Source organism: Clupea harengus, chromosome 15 (genome assembly GCF_900700415.2).
Source record: "Clupea harengus chromosome 15, Ch_v2.0.2, whole genome shotgun sequence".
Taxonomy (NCBI): domain Eukaryota; kingdom Metazoa; phylum Chordata; class Actinopteri; order Clupeiformes; family Clupeidae; genus Clupea; species Clupea harengus.
Window position 1 is genome coordinate 20,820,375 of NC_045166.1, and position 23,835 is coordinate 20,844,209.

A 23,835-nucleotide genomic window follows, 5' to 3' on the forward strand; every position below is an offset into this window, starting at 1 on the left:
TGGGAGTGTGTGAGTGTACCTGTGAGTAACTGTGGAGTAGCTGAGTGTGGTATGGTGTGTGTGTGTGTGTGTGTGCGTGTGTGTGTGTGTGTGTTACCTGTGAGTAACTGTGGAGTAGCTGAGTGTGGTATGGTGTGTGTGTGTGTGTGTGTGTGTGTGTGTGTGTTACCTGTGAGTATCTGTGGAGTAGCTGAGTGTGGTATGGTGTGTGTGTGTGTGTGCGTGTGTGTGTGTGTGTGTTACCTGTGAGTATCTGTGGAGTAGCTGAGTGTGGTATGGTGTGTGTGTGTGTGTGTGTGTGTGTGTGTGTGTGTGTGTGTGTGTTACCTGTGAGTATCTGTGGAGTAGCTGAGTGTGGTATGGTAGCAGCATCCTGGGGGATGGAGCTCATGTCAGGCTCTGGTGTGCTGCTGGGCGGAGAGATGGGTGTCATCACCATACGAGACTTCAGCTGGGGGAGAGGGAAAAACACACAAACACACACACACACACACACACACACGCACACACACACACACAGCAATACACCCATACACCAATACACACACACACACAAAAACAATCACACACACACACACACACACACAGAAACACACACACAGACAGAAACACACACACAAGAACACAAAGAGTTCATTTATTTTCTTTCTGCTGAATGTTGCCTTGTGCTGTCTGTCTTGAAAGTCTGGCCAGCTCGACTAATGATAAGATCTCCAAATCAGTAACTATGTTCAAATCCGTCTAACACACACACACCTTGAAGCCAGGTTTTCTACCCCTCTTCTTGGGCACTTTAATAGGTGGGAGGGGCTCTGGGTAGCGACTCTGGAACTCCAGCTTCCTGATTGGTGGACGGCCTCTTTTCCGTCCCGGAACCTTTGTACCTGGGGGCGGGAGGAAGGAGGGGCTTATCACCCCCGGCGACTGCATCTCTCCACCCCCTGACTGTGCTGACGCTGCTGGAATACTCATCAGAGCTGAAGGAGGGAGAGGGAGAGAGGGAAAAAGAAAGAGAGAGAGAAGGAGAGGGAGGGAGAGACAAGGAGAGAGAGAGAGAGGAGAGGGAGAGAAGGAGAGGGAGAGAGAAATAGAGAAAGACAGAAGTTGGGTGAGATGGGAGAAAAGCAGCAAGAGACAGAGGGAGTGAGAAAGTGAAAAGGAGAGGAGGAGAGAGATGACACAAAGAGGGAGGGAGAGATTGTGACAGAGAGAAAGAGGGAGAAGGAAAAGGAGATTGAGAGAGAAAGTTTACATAAGGACATTAGTGGGCAAGGAAGTTAACAATTGATGATCAATGATTTTTCACTGCTCAAGCTTACTGATCTCAAACATTCCTTTCCCTTTGGTCACCTAAACCTCCACAACTCGTTCTGAAGAGGCAAATGGATTCATTTCCTCCCCAAATATTACTAACTTGGTATGACAGCTAGTGCTAGTTTTTCCGGACAGACCACACTCTGCACACATCAATAGCAGATCCATACATCATGTGGATAGCCTTGCCTAGTTGAGTCTAATTGTCTGATGTCCAGCCACATTACATAGACATCGACCATCGATTCAGCTCTCAGCAGCATTTCCTCCCTGACCTCGGAGGTCATGTGATGTGTACAGGGGTCATTTGCAGGTTGGGCGAAAGGGATTACTTGAGTGTCAATTTCTACCTCTGAGTTGTGCTATGGAGTCGTGCTCTTTAGTCTCTGAATCTCACTAGCCATAGTTACGCATATCAAAGCAACAATAACCATGTTATCTGGTGTCTTTTGGTGATACAGTTGCCGATGTCATGGTGTGTGTGTGTGTGGGGGGGGGGGCTACATAGTAAATAGCCTGGGTGGCTATTGGGAATGACAGGTGTGTTTATCTGTCCTACTCATGACCATATACCAAACAAATTATTTGAAAGATGTTTTATAGTGCCTGTAAAACATACTTCAAAAAGTGGTAAATCACTGCATGCTGTTGCTTTGACATTTTTGTCTGGAGGCAAACTTGGTGAAATGTGAACTACATGTGTGGGAGTGATGATATCCAACCCAGGGACTTCCAGAAGATGGGAGGACGAAGGAGGATTTGGCTAAAAGCGCGGTGGGGCGGCAGTGGTACAGGAGGTAAAGAAGTCGTTTAGTAATCAGAAGGTTGCTAGTTCGATTCCCTGTCGAAGTGTCCTTGAGCAAGGCACTGAACCCCTAATTGCTCCTGATGTGCAGTGTGCCATCAGTGTAAATGTAAAATGTGTATACATTGTAAGTCGCACATATGTAAGTCGCTTTGGATAAAGGCGTCTGCTAAATGACTAAATGAAATGTCGAAGTCATGGGTGGGTCTCAGCAGAACCCCCCCGAGGCGTAGCCACATTGGCGTTCATCGTTTTAACTTGCTTCTAATCCTCAATGTCAGTGAGTTGGAACCAGATCGCACATTCTCATGACATCAGTGGTGCCAAAGTTACATCATGCCAAGCTAGACTATACCAAACCTAATACGCCCACGATAGCGAGCTCTTGACTCTGGTCTGGCAGTTATACTTCGGTCCCCAGGCCTTCTTGGTTACATTCCTACTCCTTCAGATATAACAACAGTATAGGCTACACAACCCCTTCAGTGCTCTCACACACTGCCAATGCCTTCATGTGGCGTGTCTTAACATGGCTGGACCCTCCGCTCAGCAGCCAGAGAATAGGGAGAAGCACAGTCTCTGGGGTCATTTTTTGAAATGGTGACCTATAAAGGGGGATTCTCCAGAACAACTACTTACTATATCTTTGTTCTCCTTCAAATTCCTCCATCAAAAATTCCACCATTAGTGACCCCACTAAGCACTAGTTAGTTCTCCCTTAATATCTGGGCATCTGGTGATTAGAGATGCCTTCAAATCCAGCCAGTAGGTAATAACATCTCTGACGAGAATAAAACAATACGCATTTCAATATTAAGAACAGGTGAAACTCCTTTCTTCTAGGAGAGCAAGGGCCAAATATGGTATTAAATCATTGATTAATGTGGAATATATGTCTTCGCCAAACAACTTTAACTATCACAGGTATTTTTTGTGAAATATCCTGCCTTCTACACTGGTGGAGGAGCCATCGCTTTTACTGTATCAGCTTGTGCTATTTTGAGATTCCTAGGGTGCAGTGTAGAGTGGGTAGCAGGTTTATATTTGAACACAGTGGGTGTGGATAGTGTATAATTACCCCTGTTGTGAAATAAAGACTCAAACATACACACACACACTGAGAGAGAGGGGGGGGGGAGAAAGAGAGAGAGGGAGAGAGAGAGTTAGAGGGTGTAATATTTGATACTACTGTCTGAGCATGAGAGTGTAATATATTCCAAGACATACGTACATGCAGGACATACACACTACAGAACTGAGTTTAGACGACCGTTCCATACTGTAGTGTATACAGACAGCAAGCACATCCTGCCGCAAGCATTTACAAACATCCAATCACTCACACACTCACACACAGACACTCAGTATACAGCAGATGTCATGTGACCATTTTTTTTAAACTATGCTGAAATTGTTCCACACCCCTGTGTGTGTGTGTGTGTGTGTGTGTGTGTGTGTGTGTGTGTGTGTGTGTGTGTGTGTACAGTGAGTCCTTAAACACCACACCAGCATAATAACCCTACTACCACTCTCACAAAAGAACCACACAGCATTGCATAAAACATAGAAAAAACAAAGACACAATTATACTTGAATATATGTCTCTTGCACCACACACAAAATGCATCTGACAAAACCACAAGAGTCTTATAAAAACCTGATGGGAAAACAGCATAGAGGCAGAGAGAGAGGGGGGGGGGGGGAGAGAGAGAGAGAGAGAGAGAGAGGGGAGATGCATATTTGTCATGCCAATAAAACTTACTGAATTGAATCAAGAAAGAAAAAGAGAGGTACTGTGTGTGAGTGAGAGAGAGAGAGAAAGAGAGAGAAAGAGAGAGAGAGAGAGAGAGAGACCTATCGCAGTGCTCTACTCAAAACAGCTCCGCCACATGCAGCATCTTCCCCGCAGCTCCACTCTGCACCCGTCCCTCTCTGCCCAGCACCCTCCCCCAACTCTCTCTTCTCCTCACTCTCGCTGTCTGAGCTCCCCCTCCCCCTCCGGCTGCCGTGCCAACTCTCATCCATCCATCTATCTAACATCACGGGAATCCCAGACAGTTGGCCTTAAAGACCACAAGCCAAGGGCCGACAGGTTCACCCCAGGACTCGGTTTACGGTCAAGGATTTTCGTATGAGACCAACACAAAGACCGATGATAAAAGAGGCAAAAACACTGCTACACCCGTTTCCCTCTCTGATCTTAACCCGGCTGTTGCTCGATTTTGACAGTTCAAATTCACACTCAGGTCTTACTCTTCTACTGTTGCAAACTACACCGTCGTTTCGAAAATCCTAACAACGTTTGTTTTTTGAAGACTTTCCTAACCTGAACTGTAGTAAACCATCTCTGTATTTTCGCGGATAAGGCTGACGGCAGGATCGCTACTCCCTGGCTAACAGCTGCCGACCAACTACGAAGCCTTGTCGGCAAAAAATATTAGGGCCCCTTTAAATCCTCTGTGTGTTTGTGTGTAGGCACTACGCTAGTGTATGTGTGAGTGTACGAATGTGTGTGTTCATGTAAATATGCAGAGTTGTTGCCTTGCGTGACGCGCTTCTTCCCCTTTTGCTAAAATTGCGCTGCTGCAGAAGAGAAAGCGAAACAGAACCGCTGGCGTGATAACCATGACCAAATCCACTCACACAAGCCTACCATTCAAACGGCGTCGGAGAAGGGGTCGTGTTTTGTAAAGCTTTCGCTCGGAGTTTTCCTTTCCGCTCGCTGTCAATCTGCCCGAAAATACTCCCGTGCCTCTACCGTTCGTCGACCGGCCTCGTTTCCGCGCTTCCGAAAAACCCGGCAACCCCGAAGCTTTCCGGCGCGTGCCCGCAGGTGGGGCGCGCTCCCAAGAACTACCACCCCTCCCCTCCTCACCCGTCCGTTGTCATGACAACAAGCCTCCCTAACATCCCTCTGCTGCTACCCTCTCACAGTACTGAAAAATATTTTTATGAACGTTTTTTTGAAATATTCACTGTAACACAGTCATAACGGTAATGAAATGACTACATTCTTGTCTCAGTCAACAGCTTAGATTATGGACATTATGGACAGTATGGCCAAAATGAGCAAGATACATTCAAAATACCAATATAGCGTGATTTTTTTTTAATAATTGCAAATAATGATGGAATAATGAAATAACAGTAACAACTATTGTTATGTTGTTGTAAGACCTGCATAAACACACACACAAACACAGAGAGAGAGAGACACACACACACACACACACACAAACACAGTAGGCTGGCATAGTCAGATATCTCTGGTTGCACAAGGAGATTACCTGAAAACACTGATATTCCATGACGAATACAGTGCCAGCAAGACACAGCCCAGTGAGGGTGTGAGTTCCTGCTCAGTCAGCATCTGTGACACTATATACAGTATACTATAAACTATACAGTGGGGAAAATAAGTATTTGAACCCCTGCCGATTTTGCAAGTTTGGCCACTTGCAAAGAAATGTGTGATCTATAATTGTAATAGTAGGTGTATTTTAACAGTGAGAAATAGAATATCAACAAACAAATCCAGAAAACTGCATTTTATAACATTTATGACTTGATTTGTATTTGATGCAGAAAATAAGTATTTGAACCCCTAAGCAAACAGCAAGAATTCTGGCTCCCAATGACCAGTTATGTGCCCAAGAAGCATACAGATTAGTCCTCATTAGGCCTAACAAGGTACACCTGATCTCAACTGGTGACGTGTATAAAAGAAACCTGTCCAAAGAATCATACTTCACACCTTCAACCTCACCACCATGGGCAAGACCAAAGAGTTGACCAAGGAAGTCAGAGATAAGATTGTAGACCTGCACAAGGCTGGAATGGGTTACAAAACCATCGGCAAGCAGCTTGGTGAGAAGCAGACAACTATTGGTGCGATTATTCGCAAATGGAAGCAACACCAAACAACTGTCCATCGCTCTAGGTCTGGGGCTCCATGCAAGATATCCCCTCGTGCGGTATCGGTGATCATCCGAAAGGTGCAGAATAACCCCAGAACTACACAGGGGGAGCTTGTGAATGATCTCAAGGCAGCTGGGACCACAGTCACCAAGAAAACCATTGGCAACACACTACGCCGTAATGGTTTGAAGTACTGCAGAACTCTCAAGGTCCCCCTGCTCAAGGAAGCACATGTACAGGGCCGTCTGAAGTTTGCCAATGAACACTTGAATGATTCTAAGGAGGATTGGGAGACAGGATGTGGTCAGATGAGGTCAAAATCAAGCTCTTTGGCATCAACTCGACTTGCCGCGTTTGGAGGGGGATGAATGCTGAATATGACACCATCCCCACCGTCAAGCATGGAGGTGGAAACATTATGCTTTGGGGCTGTTTCTCAGCCAAGGGTACAGGACGACTCCACTACATCGAGGGGACTATGGATGGGGCCATGTAATGTGGAATATTGGGCTTGAACCCTCATTCCCTCCCATTGAAAACACAACCTTAAGGATTTGGAGAGGATCTGCAAAGAGGAATGGACCAAAATCCCTCCTGAGATGTGTGTAAACCTGGTGACCAACTACAAGAAAAGTCTGACGTCTGTGCTTGCCAACAAGGGTTATTCCACCAAGTACTAAGTCATGTTTTGCTAGGGGTTCAAATACTTATTTTCTGCATCAAATGCAAATTAAGTCATAAATGTTATAAAATGCAGTTTTCTGGATTTTTTTGTTGATATTCTGTTTCTCACTGTTAAAATATACCTACTATTACATTTACAGATCACACATTTCTTTGCAAGTGGCCAAACTTGCGAAATCGGCAGGGGTTAGAATACTTATTTTCCCCACTGTATATTACCGAGAACATGTAAGCCCTCACAGATGTGCTTAAAGTGGAACAACACGGTGAGTGTCGCGCAACAGAAAGTTAAAGCTCTCCTGGACTGAAAGTAGTGGAATGGACCCAGAGACTGCAGACTTGCACTAGAGGGGGGAAATCCACACCGCCATTATGAGGGGTGTTCCAGATGGTAGGCGCGGCCCTTCAAAGTCTCAGTTTGACCCGCTGTATTAAGAGCTGAAACCTGATCAGAGTTCTTCCTCAGAACCTATTGTAATATCATAGCTGTCAGAATGGAGGTGGATATTTCACTTTGAATTCATTCCACGTTGAGTAATAGAGTGACATGTGTGGGACATTGGTGGGCCTGCATACTGAACAAGATGGTAGATAAGCCAGGAAGAACAGTTCAGTAGAATTCAACCCAGATAGCAGTTAACTCCGGACTGAATCTTTTCCAGTTCCAGTGGATCGCTGCCATGCTGGGGCCATACAGGATTTCTTCCTCTTAGCAGAAATGCTATGCTAAGCACCCCTCTATGACAAAAATGAGTGTGAGACATTGCACCCACAAACATGTCATGTTTATATGTCCTGACTAAGAACAGTTCAAATCAGTTTGTCTGTTATAATGTAATAGCTCCAGCACAGCAGATCAAATAGCATAGCATTTGCATAGCACTTGAGACATATATTTATATCCTAATATATTTGCAGTGCAAAGGCATGTTTGGTTAAGTCAATGTCATGTTTTCATTCATGTTTGGTTGAAGTCAAAGCAGAGAGGGAGAGACAGGTTAGCAACCAATTAACTTGTAACTGTGAGCACACCTTGACTGGTAATTGTATTTATTTCATTCACAGTTTGAGGCAGATTCCGTCATGTCAACGCATGGTTTTCCTTATGTTCAGCACTAATAGTGATAGTAATCATTCTATGCATTTGAGTGGATTTTCTTACTATTCCGGGTTATGGTGTGTGGCCTTTTTGGTCAGTAGATGTGGTTGACAGTGAGATGTTTCATTGCCTCACATACAGTATTTGTTCTGACAAGATCCATTTCCCTATCATCTTTCCATTTATGCATCTGGGTGAGTAATAATGCCTGCTGCCCTGTGTGTTATTACAGTGTTTGGCAGAGGTTAATCTATGGTATGGATGTGCTCATGGCAATGTATACCTCGACTGTATCACACACACACACACATTGGAACAATAGTTGTTGTGAGGTTATAGCGTCATCCGTAAGGTGGGTCCCCCAGGGACCTGCGGGGTACGTCACTTTTGGTGCGGTGACTATTAATCCCCCCTTAGGCTCTCTTAACACAAAGCTAGCTGAGCATCGTGGCTATTGTAATGGTGCCTTGCATGAAAGTTCAGGACTGGTTAGATTTCCTGCATTATTGCTGGCTTTTGTATCAAAGTATCTCTTTCTAGCCCCTATCATCTCCGTCATTGAAAAATAACGTCAACCATTCATGCCCCGCAAACAAAATGTGACCCAAAAGGATAATCTCAGAGTCAAAGAACACCTGAGAAGCAAGCACACTTTTTGAGTCCCGCATTAGTGTTACTTTTCTATCTGCGAAAGAAAGCAAAGGCAGTACCTTCATTCTAAGTTATCAAAAAAAGCCGAAAAATATATACTTTTGTATATAGCAAAATGAATATTCTATTGAATATAATTATAATATTTAAAAAACATCAATTTAATTTATAATTTATATTTTTAGTGTGCATCATTATAGTAGTTGTGACTGTATAGTTTATTCTATATTATGTGCTAGCATGAATGATAAGAGGTCTGTGGGATGGAGAATCCCTGTGTGGTTCACTGCTTTGACCCACTGCTCCTATCAGACACCCACTCAGCAGGGCAGCCGTCTGGCTCTCAAGCCCTCCGGCCCAGGCCAGATCTGGGCCCAGAGCCAGAGGCCATGAGCCAGAGGTCACTGAGACGGGGGTTTAAAATGTATGAGATCTCTTTAGAGCTCCTGTTTACACAGAATGTATGCAGAAATGTGGAGGTGTGTGGAGTTGCATGTTGCACAACACATACAGTACAACGGTAAGACACCCTCACATAAACAGAAACACAGACACACACACACACACACACACACACAAGTGCAAATGTTTATGAACACAACACACATAAATAATAAACTCTTGCTCCCTCTCTCATAGACACACACACACATAGACACACACACATGCACACACACACACACACACACACACACACACATTTTCTGCCCTCCTCTTTTCCACACCCTTTGAAGACTGCAAGGCATTTAAATACCTTCTGAAATGCAGAATCTAGTGCATACCAGGCTCATGCACATACGCACACACACACACAGACACACACACACACACACACACACACACACACACACACACACACATGCATACCAGGCTCGTGCACATACGCACACACCAGCGGGGAGTTACCTTTTCCATTCAGGGAAAGAAAGCACTATGAAGGAGGGCGATAGCCATGAGTCATAATTCTCTCTCCACACACACACACTCACTCACACACACACACACACACACACACACACACACTTGGGAAGCATCCAAAGTATACAGAGGGAGGGGCTGTAGGGGAATTTGCCACCACGATGGGAGCAGCTGTGAGGCATGGTAACTCACACAACACACACAGACACACACACACACACACACACTGTCATATATGGACACACATATGTAGACAAAAACATACACACACACACACACATACAAACATTTGCAGAGACACACGCAAAGATACAAACACATACTCACAGTCACACGCATATAGAAACATTAACAAAAAGTAAACAAAAAGAACAGTCGTTGACATGCACAGTGCAAATCTGTTGACACACACAGACACAGGAAATAAAAACCAAACAACACACAGTCCTCTGTACCGACAGGAGCCCAGACAAACCCAGTTCTTAATACGGATCATATTAGTCTCACACTCCCATGTCTTCAACTCTTTATAAATACTCCGTTAATTACCAATGTATAATAGGAGCCAGGCAGAAGAGGAACACCAGAAAAGGCGTCTAAACCCAGACTAGAAGGAGAGTCTGGGATTGATCTGACCTGGATCGGGAGTCCGAACAAAAGATTTTAGAATAAAGATAGAGTGGTGAAATCAACTCGTTGACGACAGACGATCTTAGGTCTCAAAGTGATCCCAACCACATGTGGCTTATGATAGATGGATCCAGAAGACCCTTCACCCCTCCAGAGAGAAATAATGGGCAGTGTTTTGAAATCCCACGAGTCTCCCATTGACTTCAATGAGGCAAGGGCTTTATCTGGTCTCCATAAAGAGGGATAACTGGCCACCCCCCCCCCCCCCCCCCCCCCCCAGCCCCACCCTTACAAACAGTGAACATGGAAGTGGTCGCACGTTTGCGGCTCTTGCTCCAACTCAATCCTCTCTGTCTAAACCCAGATGGAAAAGGAGTCTGGAGTCGGCCTTGCCTGCATGTGACCCAGATCTGGTGCTGATGTAGCCCAATTCTGCCCCGGCATGTATCCGGCATCCAGCTCTGATTCCTAGGCAGCCACAATGTGGCTTGGTACAAACAGACCCAAATTGACTGAATACACAGGGTGTGGCTACGCTCCATTGGGGATTGTTTCCAGTCATTGCATCTTACGGGGTGTAGACTTCTGGCTCATTTTTGGACCGGAAACTATTAGACCAGCCTTTAACGAATTGGCATTGGGATTGCAATTCATCCTATTTCGCCACTAACAGTGCAAGCTGATATATTAGCCTTTTCCCAAGCTCCACTGGCAGTAAGTAAACAATGTCTTTACCCTTGATGAATAAATATACACATTGTTCTTGCTCTGGCTTCAATTCTTCGATGTTTTCTACAACTGTTTGTACCGTTTTGTCTAGCTCTAGCACTGCCACCATTGTTGTAACTACATTTCAAACAACACTTCACTTCAGTGTCACTAAGGCACCCCACTGGTCACTGATTGGAGGCCACTCGAAATGGCCCCGCAATTCATCTTGCAAACATAGTTTCCTGACCATAATCACAGCGACAACCAAGCCAGGCTAGCCACTGTGTGGAAAGGAATGCAACTCTCTTTCGCTAGTGTCTCTTCCATAGATGGGGTTTTAGTTTTCCATGTTTGTGGGAATATGTACCACGGTTTTACTGTTTTTAAATGGCTTTGGCTATTGTACTTATATAGCAGGCTATTGTGCTTATATAGGCTATTGTACTTATATAGGCTACTGTGCTTATATAGCAGGCTATTGTGCTTATATAGGCTAATGTGCTTATACAGCAGGGAATTGTATTTATATAGGCTATTGTTCTTATATAGGCTATTGTGCTTATATGGGCTCAGGTGGTTATATAGGCTATTGTGCTTATACAGCAGGCTATTGTATTTATACAGCAGGCTATTGCATTTATATAGGCTATTGTGCTTATATAGGCTATTGTGCTTATATAGGCTACTGTGCTTATATAGCAGGCTATTGTGCTTATATAGGCTAATGTGCTTATACAGCAGGGAATTGTATTTATATAGGCTATTGTTCTTATATATGCTATTGTGCTTATATAGGCTATTGTGCTTATATAGGCTATTGTGCTCATATAGCAGGCTATTGACTGGTTGGCTGAGAGCCTCCTTGTCCTGATTTATTGGACCTTAGAAGACCATTTCAGTGGAGACCATATAAAAAATGATGACTGCCAAAAAGTAACAGCAAAAAAGCAGAAAGTATTTTGAATTAAAATTCTGACCCAGCCTTTAATCATTTCTTACTTCTTACTTATTTGCAAAGCTAATCTTCTTACTTATTTGCAAAGCTTTTTCATCAGTGTGTTTGTTTAATACCGTAAGCCTAAAATCACTCTCTCAGGGAAACCTGTCAGTCAGCACATCAAATTTAACTGACTTCATAATTTTTTAACTAAAACTCTGCAAACAGCCAGATACCAATCAAACAGCTGCCAGTGCAAATCACACAGCAGTGGAAAGAACGATAAGCTTCAAAATATTTCACTACAAAAAACAATAACCTAAAGCTGCCAGACGTGTTCAAATATACCACCTCTTGATCTCGCCCACCTCAAAGTCATTTTCTTCATCATGCTGCATCTGCAGATTACATATTTGTTAGTTTAGTTTGTGTGCTGAGGTGACAGCATTGAGAATGATGCTGTGATTCTGATTGGTTGAGCGGCCTTGAGAGAGAAAGTTCCGGAAAGGTGTACTGTGCCATGTCGTCGATGATGAAGGTGGAATCCATTATAGTACAGAGTAGGTAAACACACACAGAGGCACACAAGCAAAGACACACACACACACACACAAACACACAGAGAAAGTGACCAGACACACACACACACACACACAAATGTGCACATACACACACTCATACACGCACGCACAAACACACAGACACACACACAAAAACACTTTAAAGTAATCAGGGGAATTGATTAAACACAGTGTTGCCATGACAACACTCCCCACCAATGTGATAGTGGAGCCGAAAAAAGAAAGCCAGGCCTCACTCGGGATAGTTCAAATAGAATTACAGTCTGAGGCACAGGGAAGGGTGGATCCACACACACACACACACACACACACACAATCTTTCTCTCTCACACACACATACACACCCACACACACACTCTCTCTCTGACACACACATTATTTCTCTCTCTCTCTCTGTCTCTCTTTCACACACACACACACACACACACACACTCGCACACACACTCGCACACACACACACACACACACTCTTATACCCACATAAAAGCACTCTTTAGGACACAAACTTTAGGTATTCAGGTAGGAGATTACTTCTATGTATTGCACAAACTGATCATTATCAGCACCATGGGACTCAAAGGACCTTTTCCTCAGACTCTTCCTAGTTTTCCCTCCATCCCTCTTCATCCTTTCATCCCTCCATCCCTCTTTCTATCCCTGTCATCCCTTCATCCTCCTCATCATCTCTCTAGTCCTAAAATTACACCCTCCCTCGGCCCTCCTCTTCTCTCCCTTCCGCGGCCCTACGGGGTCCTGAGAGGGACATAAATCATCACTTCATTAAAACCAGTTGATTAATCTGCAGCTCCATCTCAATCAGCACGCTCCAATTATCTGGCAGCCAATCAGTGGACGAGGTGCAGCCAGGGTGTGTGTGTGTGTGTGTGTGTGTGTGTGTGAGTGAGAGAGAGAGAGAGAGAGAGAGAGAGAGAGAGAGAGAGAGAGAGAGAGAGAGAGAGAATACAGTCTTGTAGTAAGGAAAGAGAAAGATACATTCATGTCAGATACTATTGTGAATATTGTGCAGAGTATGATGTGTGGAATATAGGGTAGCAAGCTGCATGCTCATGTGTGTTTGTGTGTTTGTGTGTGGTGTGTGGTGTGTTGTGTGTGGTGTGTGGTGTGTGCCTGTGTGTCTGTGTGTGTATCCAAAAAATTGAAAGTTGACACTGATGACCGTAAATTGAACAAATTTGTTAATGGAACAGTTTAATTTATACTGAATTATCAATCTTTAAAGTATTACAACAATTTTGTTCAGCTGAGAGATACAATATATATGTTCTCCATATATGTCTCCATGGCACATTAACTGTCCCTTTTTATTGTCTAATCTAGTAATCAATGTTTAGCATAAGCATTAGGCAGTCGCATAGTCATTACACACTCACACACCAGCATACAAATGACTGCAGATTTACAGTTAGCAGAGATCTTATCGCTTTCATTTAAATTCGACAGATAAGACCTAATTACACACGAGTTACCACAAACACCTCAAGGAAGACACATTTAGACACACACACACACTGAAATTAATTTCTCTGTGAAAAACTATAGGTCACTCAAGGGTAAAATACATGAACCAGTACACCCACACACACACACACACACACACACACACACACACACACACACACACACACACTCCAAATATATATATATATATATATATATATATATATATATATAGTATTGGTTCAGTAGTTTGTTTTTTGCCTCCGTCAGTCACATGGTTTCACTGCAGTATCAGATTTCCCTCGTCTGTTGCCATGGCTACAGCTAAGCTCTGTAGTAAATAATTTGTTATTGTTTGTGGAGAATATTGCATCGATTAGAATGTTCCTTACATGGCCACACCCGGGTACGTTTGAGGTGTTGGCTCAGCAAACACAGCCACTGTAGTCTTTGCATGAGTATATGTAAGTGTGTGTGAGAGTGTTTTACAACAGGGTGATTGTGTGCACGTCTATACATGTCCTCTTTTTCTGAAGTGCCATCCTTAGGGATAAGTGTAAGTGTGTGTGTGTGTGTGTGTGTGTGTGTGTGTGTGTTCCATATACAACTTAAAGGTGTCTCTGTGTGAGTGTGAATGTAGATGTGACAACTTCAAGAATCTATTCTCTAGTCTAATCTAGTCTCTCTCCTTCTCTGTGTGTGTGTGTGTGTGCATTTTCCATATACAACTTCAAGCTATGTGTCTCTGTGTGAGTGTGAATGTAGTTTCCGGATTATTGAGCGCACCTGAATATAAGCCTCACGCACTGAATTTTTTTTAAATAATAATTTTTTACATAAATAAGCCGCACATGTCTATAAGCCGCAGGTGCCTACCGGTACATTGAAACAAATTAACTTTACACAGGCTAAAATGAATATAAAAAGTAATACAATAGTGATGCATATTATTAGTTTTGGAGGTTACGATGCTTTAAGAGAGCAAGTTGCAAGAGTCAATCAGAAATAAGGTAGTTCTTCCTGTTCAGGTAGAACGTTAGATTGAAGACAGACGCTAGTTTGAAACCAGTGAGCTAAAGAACTTGAAGACTGGATTTGTATTGTTGTAAACTTTTATTTTATTTTCTAAAGTGTTTTGAGTTGTGTTCTGTCTACGCCGGTAGACTGTGGTTATTTTGACATTAGTTAAGTTATTGAGAGATACTGAGAAATCGCGTGGAGCTAAGCATCCATGCGGCTGCATCTGTGCTAGCATCCTAGCTCCACAAAGCCACCGTAAGCACAAAGCCACCGTATACAGTCACAGGTATCATAATCCATAAATTAGCCGCATCGTTGTTTAAGCCGCGAGGTTCAAAGTGTGGGAAAAAAGTAGCGGCTTATAGTCCGGAAATTACGGTACTTCAAGAATATATTCTCTCTCTCTCTCTCTCTCTCTCTCTGTGTGTGTGTGTGTGTGCGTGTGTCTGTCATTCTACTCTCAATGCACTGAAGAATAGTGGATACAAATTAAGATAAAAAGAAAAATCAGATGTGTGTGTGTGTATGTGTGTGTGTATGTGTGTGTGTTTGTGTCTGTCCTTCTACTCTCAATACATCAGAAAGAGGAACACGCTAAAAAAACAGGCCCATATGTATGACACACTTTCTGTAACTCTTCACTTACATTTAACCCAACGGGCTGCACACCACGTTCAAACTTCCGACCGGTTGACCTAGTCGCTAGCTCTCTCCAAAGTATCTCCCTCCTTCCCCAAAAGTCTGTCTCTGTCACTTGTCACTTGCAAAAACGTTCAGCTTGACTGCACGCTTTTTTTCTCTTTTTGTTCTTGTTTTTTTGTGCACAGAAGCTGTGATGACTGGATGTTAAATGCCACTGCTAACAGCTGGTAACTTCAGTGAGCAAAGGAAATTTCTGACTCGACAGAGAGAGAGAGAGAGAGAGAGACATGGATAGAGAGAGAGAGAGAGATACAGTGGATAAAGATCTATATACACATAGATTTAGATATATCTATAGATATAGAGATGAAAGCGATTTAGATATTCCTATAGATATAGAGATTATATTATAGAGACTGGAACTCACTCTCTGAGCACAGGGGTGGAGTCTGACTTGTTAGTCTTCTCCCACTAGGCCCCGCCTCTTTATTCATGTCCACCAATTGCCAGCAGCCCCTCCCCTTGTCGTCATGGTGATCCAGTCGAAGGCGGAGTCTGACGCTCTGCACACCCAAAATGTTCGGTATCCAGGAGTCCGTAGAATCTTCTAGATCCCTCCCTCTGAGTCTCATTCCCACTCCACAGAGCACAGCAGAACACACATCACACTGCAAAACATACACAGGGCACACACTCATTACGCACATTTTACTATCAAGCATACCCAAGACACACACATACTTCCCAGTATACTGTGAAAAACACATCAAAATCATTTATTGCATTAAATCGGCAGAACACACTGAATAAAACAAATTATTCACATCACACTCTATGCCTTAGCGAGCGTCAATACATTTGGTTGGATAAGTCAGATCCCCAGATACATCTCTCTTTAGGACCCAGATGCTTCCTGTCTACCATTCACCTGGTCCATCTGTATAATATGGGTCCATCACAGCTCCGCATAATAGCCCAAAATCATTTATTCCTGTCAGAGCTAATGGAGATATAACTGAGTCTCAAGACGTGATAGGGATGAGATTACCTGAGTCTCCAAATGCGACGCAAATGAGACTGTCCAATGCAAATGAGCTGACTGCGCTACAGCAACTGTCACAGCAACAGATGAACTGCCAATCAAGCAGAAGTGGGGAACAGATGACTTTTAAGAAGAAGAAGAACAGGAAGAAGAACAGGAAGAAGGAGAAGAGGAAGAAGAAGAAGACTAAAGTATGATGATGACGATGATGATGATGATGACGATAATAATGATGATGACAATAATAATGAGGATGACGATGATGATGATGATGATGATGATGATGATGATGATGATGGATGATGAATGATAATCATGGCGATGCAGGTGATAAGAGTGGCGATGAAGAGGAAGTGAAAATGACAAAGGGCATAAAAAAGGAGGAGGAGAGGCAAGCAGGTAGAGAAAAGACAAAAAGTAATGACACGCTTTTGCACTTGAGAGAGAAAGCATCCCCAACCTCTCCATATCTCACCATTTTACATAAAATATTCATTCATTCATAGGATCTTTTGTGGATGGGATTCCCACAGTCACAGAAACAGTAGACAAGACAAGAAGGATTTCTCTTTTATTTTTTTTCTCTCCCAAACAGCTTTTGATTATATTTTCATAGGAATGCAAAGACCAGAGGCCTATCTGCAGAATGAGAGAAAAATGAAATTGAGAGAAACTGATGGAAGGGAAGGAGAGACAGAGCGAGAGTGATGCAGGGGTGGGGCTGGGAGGGGATGGGGGGGGGGGGGGTTGATTTGGGTTGAACAATAACATGCACCATTTTCATATTCTCGGTTGCTCAATATTCAAGAGCACTTTCCCTGTCCCCAAGGCATGTACTCATTTGGGCCATCCAATGGAACACACACACGTATTAGTTTCATCAGGTCTCATTTCATTTGTGTGTAGACTCCAGGACATGTTCAAGGACATCAGAGTTATTCCAGCACCTTATGATTCGCACAACTCAACTGAGTTAGCCTCGGACTCATCAATGTTCAATTAGACAGAGATGGATAGATACATGGAGTGAAGATGGATGCATTCAGTGAGAGATGGACAGATATAGACAGAGAAAGAGGGAGGGAGGCAGGGAGCCATAGAGAAAGACTGAGGGAGGGAGAGACAGAAATTGAGAGACAGAGAGGAAGGCAAAGAAGGAGAGAGACTGAGTGAGTGAGAGGGAGAGAGGGGGAATAGAGAGAGAGGTGGCTATATAAAAAGGAAGGCCTATTTTCAGCTTGTCTGTGTGGGTGAGTGTAGGGGTCTGTGATTTGGGAGGGTGTGTGTGTGTGTGTGTGTGTGTGTGTGTGTGTGTGTGTGTGTGTGTGTGTGTGTGTGTGTGTGTGTGTGTGAGTGTAGGAGTCTGTGAGTGTAGGGGTCTGTGATTTGGGAGTATGTGTGTGTGGTTCCAGAGTGTCTGAGGGGAGGGGTCCTGTTATTGACGCTCATCTATATTTAATCACATTTAATCTCTCGTGCCCTAGGTGATCCCTTCACAACGAGACCTCCAGCAACCAACACACATTTAAGCCACCCACACACATGCTCATTATAGACAGATATAGTCACTGCATTCAAATCTAGCAACCCGCCTATTTCTCTCACACATACACACAAACAAACTCATGCATACACACACACACACGCACACACACACACACACACACACACACACACACACACACACACACACACACACACACACACACACACACACACACACACACACACACACACACACACACACACACACACACTCACACACACACACACACAGTCATTAAAGCTACACACCACTACATTTAAATGTAGCCACCCTGCTATTCTTCATCTTTCTCTCTATTTCACACAAGCAAACCCACCCACCCACAAAAATCACAAACACACACACACACACACACACACACACACACACACACTCACGTATACACACACAAACATACACATCCATTATTCAAGCTCCCACCTGGAGGTCAGTCTGTAAAAAAACAAAACAAGGATGAAGTCTAAGAGCGAGACAGAAAGAGAGCTGAAAATAACAGCAGTGAAGAAATGATGAACTGTGAACAACAGCTCACTAACAGTCACACACGCACCAGACTCCCAACAGACACACCTAATGTGTTGCCTCTCCATTCAAAATGGCCCAAGTTTACATACGAAAGAAAATGAATAATAATAATCATAATAATAATCATAATAATAACAATAATAATGGTTATAATAATAATAGTAATAATAATAATAATCGTATCAAGAATGGTAATAATAATAATTGATTGTTTTTAACCCTCCTGTTACCTTCAAATTTACTAACATTTTTTATCCTTTAATTTAAATCTCCAGAAAATGAATATAATTCAAATTTGTACCCAAGTTTATGTGTCGGGTACTTTATATGTGTTTGTTGACTACCTAAATATCCCTTTAAATAAAACAACCCCTCACACCCACTCCCCTTATACATCCAGAATACCTGTTACGCGACAATGGAGAAATATGCAGATCACCATAAAATCTCACTGATTGACCTAAAATTGGAAAGAGATATCTTTTTTTGTGTTTTCATGGCTTTATATTATTTCTAAGTACATATTGTTGTTAACTATAACATTTGGAATGAAAAACTATTTCTGTTATTAAGAATAGTAACAATGTGTGTAAAATGTTGATATTTCTTATATATTTTATACAGCTAAAACAGCCTGGGGTATATTTGACCCCAAGGAACACTGATGCGTACAGCATGTGTACAGGACATTGAAAACATATCATTATGTTAATTTTATGTTTACCCAGTTGTCCCCATTATATTAGTAAAATTTAAATGTTCTAATTAAAATTGACCCCGAAGTTTGTTAAATACCTTAACCATTAACAATTTATCTTTAAGTGTACTCCATATAAGCACATGTGAAGAACAGCCACACTTCACCTTCAGTGGGTTTAAAATGGCTGTGTAGCTGAATACAGGCTCCCCTTTGGGAGCATTTAGGGTATCAGGGCTACATTCAGGAGGTGGAGGGGCGTGTGGGGTGGTCCCCTGTTGTTAAAAAAATCCACAATTACCATTGGATACACCTAAGGCAATTTGGCTTTCACCGCACACGGCCCAACTGGGAACAGGTGTACATCACACGGGGATAGTCTTGTCACAGGTGTTGTGCTCCCTGAGGCTTTTGATACGACACATTGGGTGAAGGTCCTCCATCAAAACATCACATTCCAAGGGTTGAGTGAAGTTGGGTGGGGTTGTGCCCTTCTGTTGAGCAGCTGTGTTTCCCCCCTCCGCCCCAAGCATTGGCACCAATGGCAACAGCACGTTGCCTGGGTTACCACCCTCTTGTAATTATAGGCACACTACTCTGCCGGGACTGATCTTCATCTCTCCTGGGTAGTCCTAGCTCAGGTGTGCTGCTCAGTGGTACTCTACCCAGAGCGAAACTGGACCTTGCTAGGAGGTCCTCTGTCAAGCACTGCATTCAAGGAGTGGGAGAGGGGATTCCCCTAAAAAAAATAAAAATAGGCCATTGGTACCCAAGGCAAATGTACATTCATCCTATTCTGCCAGCTTCTTCCCAGCATACAACACTCAGCTGGGACTGGTCATCATCACGCCTGGATTGAGCTGCCTTGGATGTGCTATTCCCTGGAACGTTATGCTGAGAGGTATCAGGACAACAAGTGCTTCATTCAAGGGGTGGGGGTCTCCCCTGTTTTTAAAAACCCTATGCACCCCCCTGACCACTGGTGTCCAAGGCAAGGCAAGCCCAAGAGACTGATATTACACCTGGATAGTCCTGCCTCACCTGCCTCTCTCTGTGATAATGCACCTAGCTCTGTATTAGCTGCATACTTCCCTATTGGGACAGATCTTCATCACAGCTGGATAGTCTTGCCTAAGCAGTGTTGCTCTGTGATACCCTACCAGGCGGTACACAGTGCAAGGTAACTCAGTTGAAACAAAACAGCTGTCAAAGTCCATGTTTGACATTTCCCTGAAGCAGTTCTGAGCTCAATAACTGAAAATCAATGAATACGTGCATCTGACAGCTTCACGGCCGGTTGCCAGGCTCTACAGCTGTTTGTAGTTTTGCCAATGTCACGATAACCAGACGTATTGCACACTTTTTCCCATGTCTCACCATCCACCACTCCGCTGGGACTGATCTTCCTCAGACCTGGATAGTCCTAGCTCAGGTGTGCTGCTGTCTGACATTCCAACCAAAAGCATTCAAAATACACCTGGGGAAGGTCCTCCATCGAGCACTGTTACATGGGTGGGGCAGGGAAATTCCCCACAGTTAAATATCTGCCCCCACCCCCCAACACCACCACCACCAGCCTAGCATTGGCACGCATGTTGTCTGTATCGCCACCCACCTCTCATCGTATCCCACTCTGCTGAAACTGATCTTCATGGCACTTGGATAGTCCTGCCTCAGGTGTGCTCTGTCTCTGATGCTACACCCAGCCCTCTCCCCGTGTCAGCTCCCCACCTCCAGAGGATAGCAGCGTTCACACCTGGGTCGGCTCTGGCCCCGCACAACACCTCCCCCAATCCCTTCCCCTGAGCACAGTCGCCTCGGTCTTCACCTTAATCCCCATTTTAGCAAAACATCTCAATCCAGCACTGTTCGTTAGCAACACAGAAACCCATGAAAGATGGACGGATACATAGATGGGTGGATGCAGAGAGAGAGAGGGAGAGAGAGAGAGAGAGACTAAGAGTGAATGAGAGAAAGAGAGAGAAATGGGAAGCCTTTCAGTTATATTACTGTAACAATGAAACCTAGTCAACCAGACGGAGGACTGTACAGGTGACACTATGAACTGTATTCAAAAAGAGAGCTCAGCTTCCCCTCCCCTGGTGGAAACGGATTCTGAAAAGGATTAGGTCCTGATCTGGCCCGGACCTCCAGACGGCCAGAACGTGGTGTTAAGGCGCTGGAGCCAGCCAGCCCGTCATCATTACAACTCTTTCATCCCTTTGTTTTGTCCCTGCGGCATACTGCGGCCAGCGTGATTAATTAAAATCACACAGCTCTCTTGATCTGCCCAGAGATAAACATTTGTTTTGTTAAAAGCCCTTCGGGAAGTCCTATGAGAATTTTTTCTTTTTTTTTTATTCATTTAACTTCATGATCATCTTGATAGTCATTGCCATTTTCACCCTTGTGTTTTGAGAGGTCCTTGAGCAATTCCTCTGGTAGTGGTTAACTCAGACTACTTCACCTCTCCTCTGAGTCTCTGTGAATAAACCACTCTGAAAAACGAATCACAAATGCAAATGCTAGCTGATGCTGTTACCATGGTGGCTGATATTAATACTCAGTTAACGAAATGCTGCCCAGACCGAACAAAGAACATCTGCCTAGGGACTCATAGAAGAAGAAAATATTTGCATGAGGTAATGAAGAAAAATAATACAACCTGTGCCAATGCTTATTAACTTCTGCTTAAATGTCCTTCAATTACCGGACATAGAATAGGTCGAATAACAATAAGGCTGGAGCACAGTGTAAATAGTAATAACACTGGAAATGATTTTCTGCTGTTAAATTATTAAAATGAAAAAAAAAAAAGCCCTGAACTTGAAAATGTTCAAGTGGTGATAATTGGCAGTTGGCTGGTGGGAGATAGCCTTTAGACTCCTGTTGGTTAAGAGTTCATTTAAATATATTAACACACAATCTCTCCTAATCTCTCCTAACCATCCAGCCTGCTCCAAAAAACGTACTAAAGTTCTGCTTTCGCTACTATAAAAGATTATAAATTCAGCTCACATAACTCATTATTACACACACACACACACACACACACAGACATACACACACACCTCAGTCTTTTTATGACAGATTTTATTCAAACAGCCTGCTGCGGCCATATTCAAATTATTCATTTTTTCACACTTATCACACACACACACACACACACACACACACACACAAATCCCCTCCACAAGCAAATGCAAACTGATAAGGCTCTAACGGAAAGGCAGAGCAAACATTATTAACACTAAATAAACAACCATACATTAAAGGGTTACACACACATGCATACACACATGCATACACACATGCACACACACATATGCACACACACACACACATGCACACACGCTTTCGTCAATTAAGCATATAGGAGAGAGATAGAAACAAAAGTACATCACTACATACTAGGGGTGGGAATTGCCTCGGAGGAGACAATACAAAACTATCACCATATTTAAGTACCACAATGCAGTTTATTATTGCGATTCATTACTTTTTACGATACAGCAAGATTTGCAGTTCACTTCTGCAAATACATTGTGATTTACTTTCGTGTAGTGGGAGTCTCTACAGCCATCTTGGAACGTTCTCGACTCTGACTACCTTTTTCAATTTGCGCTGTGACGCAAAAGAAGAACGAGGTCTCATGCCATCATGTGGACTTTAGAAGGAATGTTCATCAGACAAGACGTATGTCCCAAAATAAAACCAAAATCATATTATTAAATAAACAAATGTTGTGCCGTAAAATATTGCGATACTACTCTGTATCAACTTCTACACACACACACACACACACACACACACACACACACACACACACCACACACACACACACACACACACAGTTCTATGCACTGCTACTGCATGGAAAACACACACACACTGGTAATATTTTTACCCAATATGCTTTCCCATACACCCAGCTGTGCAATTCAGTTAGAACAATCCAATCCAGAGCAACATTGGTCATGAACAATGCACTTTCAGCTGGTCTAGGCTGTCTGAGTAAGAGAGAAATACACTCAGTATTCATAGTCTGGCTGCTGGGAAACAAATTGAATCAAGCTGCAATGGAATTACAGTGGTATACACTGGGGGAGAATTACAGTGTTAGGGGTTGAGGTGTGTATGTATGTGTGTGTGTGTGTGTGTGGGGGGGGGGTTATGTGAGGGAAGCAGGTACAGTGCTGTGCAAAGTGTAACTGTAGCATCGATGTTTTTTCCCCTCCTAGCTAACATGTCTGGCCAGGGGGGGCCTATAAAAACCTGAATCTGAATCTTAAACACTCTGCAATGTCTGGAATGTTCCTGGGCCACTGTCCAGCGCTGAACCTCTCCAGGGCCTCCTCTATCCAGGCTTCCTTTGCTGCACTGCTGCATCCCCTGCAGGGGATGATCTAGGATGCAGGTTCCATCCCCTTGTGGGTGCACTGGAAACTTACCTGGTCTGCCACCAGCTGGTGAAAGAGGAACTTGATCATTTCACCCAAGCCTCTGGTCACAAAGCTACAGCAGCTCTATCTCTATGCTGCATCAAGTGTTGTGTCTGCTGTGTTAAGGGCTACTGTACAGTCTGAAGTTCACTTACGCTTTTTAATCATGGTTTAAGAGTGGCTCTCCAAAATCAGTCATGAATAACAATATATCA

At 43.5% G+C, this 23,835-nt stretch overlaps 1 protein-coding gene across 5 annotated transcripts in view; it reads right to left on the bottom strand.

Moving 5' to 3' along the window:
* scml4 (Scm polycomb group protein like 4) overlaps nt 1-23,835 on the bottom strand; it is a 37,136-nt gene that overhangs the window by 10,571 nt on the left and 2,730 nt on the right. For 2 of the 5 annotated variants that reach the window (XM_031582218.2, XM_031582217.2), the window contains exons 1-3: nt 15,796-16,169; nt 757-977; nt 328-451 (exon numbers count right to left, since the gene is read on the bottom strand). In XM_031582218.2, the coding sequence (XP_031438078.1) occupies nt 328-451; nt 757-977; nt 15,796-16,144 (694 nt within the window). In that variant the 5' untranslated portion in view covers nt 16,145-16,169. The other 3 variants (XM_031582219.2, XM_031582222.2, XM_031582221.2) reach the window with 3 other exon arrangements.